A 5,363-nucleotide genomic window follows, 5' to 3' on the forward strand; every position below is an offset into this window, starting at 1 on the left:
TCGACAATGCCGCTATCAGATTCACCGCGACGCGAATCCGCGGAATCTTCAGATTTCACGTTAAAGGAAGCCGTTAATACTATACCGGTCTTTGACGGAAACAACATAACCGCGCTTCAGTTTAGTCGAGCGTGCCGACGCGCAAAAGGGATCGTGCCGCCGCAAGCTGAACGTACGCTCGTCCGATTAATATTTACTAAATTACGCGGACGTGCAGCACTCGCAATTGAGGACGAATTTTGCGAGACCGTTACCGAATTATGTAATCGGTTAAAGGATGTCTTCGAACCCCGAAGATCCGTCGACCATTTCCGCGGGGAAATGGCAAATATATATATGAAGCCGAACGAGCATATTCTCGACTTCATCGGTCGCGTTAAAGATTTGCGTGACGCGATTTTAGATTGCAACAGACAATCACCCGACGTCGCGAACGTCGACGACTTTACAATCAATAGTTTCATCAACGGGCTAAATCCGACATTGAGAACGGAAATGCGCGCTTTCAGGAATCTACCGTTGATTCACGTATTCGACGAAGCTATACGCGTTCACAAACAAGCTGAATTAGATCGAAGTCGATACGGTAGATCGACAGCTGACACGCGACGCGTACAATTCGCGAACGCATACGAGCCGCGCGATGCTCGCAGCCCATCACCGTATCGTTCCTATTCGCCAAATTATAATTCATGGAGACGCTCTCCAGATCGCGAGTACCGCCGGTACGAGTCGCCCGAACCGGTACGTCGCAGAAACGATTACAATTCCTATCGAGAGGAAACGCGTTACGCGCCACGAAAGGATTCCTATCGCGAGGAAGATAGAAACCGCGACAGGGAATACCGCGAATTTGAAAATCAGCCTCCACGACGAAGTGAGTCTCGCGTTGCGTCACCACCTCGTTACCTACCACCGTCCAGGCGCGAGAATAATCCGCTGCCGACGCGTGCGAACGAGGCTGGGAATTCGAGGAATAATGTAGCTACGCGAAAATCGTGTTCATACTGTCAACGTGTAGGACACGATGCCCAGGAATGTTGGAAAAAGGAATCCGACAAACGCGTGAATAGCAACACGAAAGTCTATAAAACTTCTAATTCGGGAAACGAGCGAAGCCTCGCGCCAATACAGGATCGGCAGCGGGAGGCAAACGAGAGTCCGATTCACCGAATACTAAACGCGACCGAAGAAAGAAATCAATAAAAATTTCCTCGCTAGGAAAAATCGACACTTCGGTTCCGCGTATTTCTTTAACCGCGCCTGAATTAGCAAAGACAGGTATCTTCATGATAGACACCGGCGCGGAGCCAAATATAGTAAAATCTGGCATATTATCTACGAACACCGCGGTCGACACAACCGGCGCCCTCAAAATCACGGGAATTACGAACGGCTATGTGAAAACCTTGGGTTCGACAGAGATATCAATTTATGGTAAAACCGCCACTTTTCAAGTTGTCTCCGACGACTTCCCGATACCTATGGACGGTATCCTGGGGGCTGCCTTCTTAAACGATGGCGCTGAAATATCCTACGTAAAACAGGTCGTGCTGTGGAAAGGCACCGAGTTGCCATTTGTTAATAAAAAACTAACGGGAATCAAAACAATCGCAGAAATCGTGTCGCGGCAGGAATTAAACTCGTGCGTCACGACTAGCGATAAACGCGTAGACAAGGATCATAGACCAACCGTACGATGCGTCAGTGCAACGAGGAAACACGAGTCTATGACCCATGAACCTCTGGTCCGCCCAGAGCCGAGTTCAAGTGATGATGAAAATAAAAATAAAAATAATCCCTTGATCAGTTCAAGGAAGAAGGTCAGACACGAGCCTCTGATCCGCTCATGCTCGTGCACACGCGAAAACGAGGATAAGCCTAGCCAAAGTCCTAGCACCTCATCGTCTCCGAAAATATCATCATCACAAAATAAAGTAAAGTCTACGCAAACAAAGATTAAGCTTAGTTTCAATAAATGGTTATTCATGTACGACTCGTTACACAAGGGTTTATTTAGCATGATCAATCAGCTCTCCAGAGATAACAAAATCCAAATCGTTTCACATAAACCTTTGTGGAATGATTCATTGGATATTCACAATGTAAACACAGAAATCGCCAGGGGATTTCTTCGTGTAAATATAAAGGGGATAAGGTTCAAGAGAAACCAGACACCCCCTTTTAACGATAAGAGGCTTCAAAAGGGACAACCATCGAACGAGCCGCAACAGTTGAAGATGAATCCAACAAGCGGAATGGTGCTCTTGGCCTTGCTCTTCGGGATTGCTCCGGCACACGCGCTCATCGGGTACGATTGCGGAGGAAGGACTCTCAACGTAACGACGCTCTCAGCCGTGGATCCCATCGATTGCGAACCTGTGGACGCAGAACCTGCAACGCAATCAACAAATATTCAACTTCTACAACTGGGTGACTACAATAGCGCCCCAGTTATTCAATGCAAAGTAGAAATCGACCGTTCGATTTACTATTGCGGGATGCACTCCCACACTTCAGTCGTTCAAAACGGACGTCAACAATACATCTTCCAAACATCACGAGAGGCCTGCCGAACGCTGCACGCCACCGGATCGATCGCAATTTCGTCATCCGTACAAATCTCGGGAGTTGGAAGAAACTCTTCAGTGACATTCAGCCTCACATTAGCCGGAACAATCACGATGGATGGATCGTGCACCGGAACATCGTACGCCGACCCATTTGGATCATGGGACAACGTCGTCGTACAAGGGCTCGTCAAGATCACTGTTCAAAGTTATCCTGCAACGGTAAAATTATCGACAGGGCAAATAATTTTAAAGTCAGGGTACCAGTGCCGTCTCCAGGAAGAAGTGTGCCTCGACCCAGAAGCAGGACACACCTACTGGGACTCTATTCCAAAGGACTATTGCGAATTTAGTAAGTACAATGTGTTATACGAAGGAAAGGCGACGAAGATAATACCGCATGGATCCAACGGACCCCTTCTCTACACGGTCATGGCCGATGCCACGACATTCGCACTGGCTACAACCCACAACTCAACAGTTTGCGGATACACGCTAGTCAAGACGGAACATCCCAAGCTTCTGATCTTGGAAACAGATAAAAATGGAAAACTTCCTCGCACACAACCCACATCCGTGGAAAATCTAGACATTTTTACATATGTCAACTCAAAGTTCATCTACGTGGAAAAGCACATACGCACGCAGTTATCACAATTATACAAGGACGTCGTTATGCAGCGGTGTCACCTCGAAAGGCAGGTAATCCAGAACGCCCTTGCACTAATCCACGTAGCACCCGAGGAAATGGCCCTCGCAATTACGAAGCAACCAGGACACATGGCAATTTCGGCAGGAGAAGTCATACATATTATTAAGTGTATTCCAGTTAGCTGTAGACTCCGAAGAACGAAACACTGTCATAATGAGTTGCCCGTAACATATAAAAATTCTAGTTATTTTCTAACGCCAAAAACTAGGATTCTCACCTCTGCAGGAACGCGCAAAGACTGCAGCAGCTTGATACCAACAATGTACAAGATACATAATTCTTGGTATCGCATCACACCACGTGTGGTAGAAGCCATTCCACCTCAACGAATGCAATCCATCACACAACCTACCTGGAAGTATGTCGACCCAGCAAACTTGGCAACTGGAGGCATCTACTCTCCGGAAGATATTACAAGATTACGGGATCATATCATGTTCCCTATCGAGAAGACAGCCGTTATCAACACCCTAGTCCAAGGTGTGACCGGACGACAGTACGCACAAGGAAACGTGCAACTCTCGCACCTGCTAGATGAGGCATCAATCAACCGTATCGCAGAATCCGCAGCCCGCAAATTCTGGAACGGATTCATCACATTCGGATCGGTGACATCAGGAGTAATTGGATTGTACGTGGCAGTACAGGCAATCAGGCTGATCATCACCACCATACTCAACGGTATCGCGTTACACGCAGCTTATGGATGGAGCATGAGACTCGTGGCAGCCTTATGGAGTTCAATGAGCTACTTCTGCATATTTCTGAAAAAGAGGAAAGAAGAGCTGAACACCGGAGGGAGAGAGTGCTTACCCCAGAAGAGCGACAACGCCCCGTCCACCCCATTAAGTGAGATACATATCCCAATAAGTGAACGCACCCCTACGCGTCCCCTTGTTGAACGATCTCCGCGTCCAAGACTATTGTTTCCAGTAACCCGCGATGAACCTTGAAACAAATTTCTTTGCAAGAAATTTGTTACCCTAGGGGGGGAGGTGTTACGTCGGGACACGACGTTGGAGTTAGTTAGTAAGCCTACGTTATTATCTATTGTATTGTATTATCACTTATATCTAATCATGTATACTTACCTTATATTCAATTGTTATACTTACCTTATATTCTCAAGCGATGTATCACCTATGTATTCCATTTCATCATCGTGCGACCATATTGTATTAGTCACACGATATTATAATCTATATATTAATCACCACGTTATTCATGCCAAGCAACATTGCATTCTCACGCCAAGCGAAACTCAAGTCTGTTATAGATAAGATTAGCGCTGCACAGGATGTTTATGTCCAGAGTATGAATATTCGATTCTAGGAAATAAGATTGTTAGTTTAAGATTACTAGGTTTATGTTACGTGTCGATAGCGCTTCCAATTAGCCAGCAATCGACACTCGAGTCATAAAGGATGTTATGACTAAGTTAGAGATAAGATTACTTTAAGTCACCTCTGACTAAGAAACGCTGACAGATACGTTAATCTCTTAGACAAGAGATCCTTTGTTTAAAACATTATAAAAGAGCCACGAGACCTAGGCTCGTCGTCATTCACCGGATCCGCTCCGCTCTGAATCGTCCCGGCACACTCGTTGTCGACAAATTCCAAGCGACAACGAATATTCCGGCGACACAAGTTCGCGTCATTAAGTCAAACCTCAGCGGTTCTTAATCAGTCTATAATACTAAAGATATTGTGAAAGAGTTAGAAAGGAGTTTATAATAATTAAATACTTATATTATTTTATTCAAAAATATATTATTTTATTTTACTGAATCCTGAGTTGTTACATTCGCTCACCTCATCGGTTCGCGAGCCTTTACAAATAAAGGCAAGTAATAAGATAAAACGATCGGTACGCGAGTGATCCACGAGGACAGTTCCTGCCAAGACGACAACCAGCCACGGGTTCCCAGGTAGATCCGGACGTAACGCACCGGTTGACCTAAAAGATTGTGATATTAGATTACGGAACGGAGAAGCACTGCTCTGCCGCCCAGTAGCGAGAGCCGGGCCGTAACACGTGCAAGGGAGTGCGTTTTCAGCAACAAACGGGTCAATTCGGGC

The 5,363-nt window shown here is 46.0% G+C and overlaps 1 protein-coding gene across 1 annotated transcript; it reads left to right on the plus strand.

Annotated features, from left to right (window-relative positions):
* Nucleotides 1–1,046: 1,046 nt before the first annotated feature.
* On the plus strand, nucleotides 1,047–5,005 carry LOC143308190 (uncharacterized). The gene has a single exon (XM_076693155.1). It carries the CDS (start codon nucleotides 1,290–1,292, stop codon nucleotides 4,233–4,235), a length of 2,946 nt encoding a protein of 981 aa, XP_076549270.1. The 5' UTR covers nucleotides 1,047–1,289; the 3' UTR covers nucleotides 4,236–5,005.
* The last annotated feature ends 358 nt before the right edge of the window (nucleotides 5,006–5,363 follow it).

The sequence above is a fragment of the Osmia lignaria genome, unplaced genomic scaffold (genome assembly GCF_051020975.1).
Source record: "Osmia lignaria lignaria isolate PbOS001 unplaced genomic scaffold, iyOsmLign1 scaffold0180, whole genome shotgun sequence".
NCBI classification, from domain to species: Eukaryota; Metazoa; Arthropoda; class Insecta; order Hymenoptera; family Megachilidae; genus Osmia; species Osmia lignaria.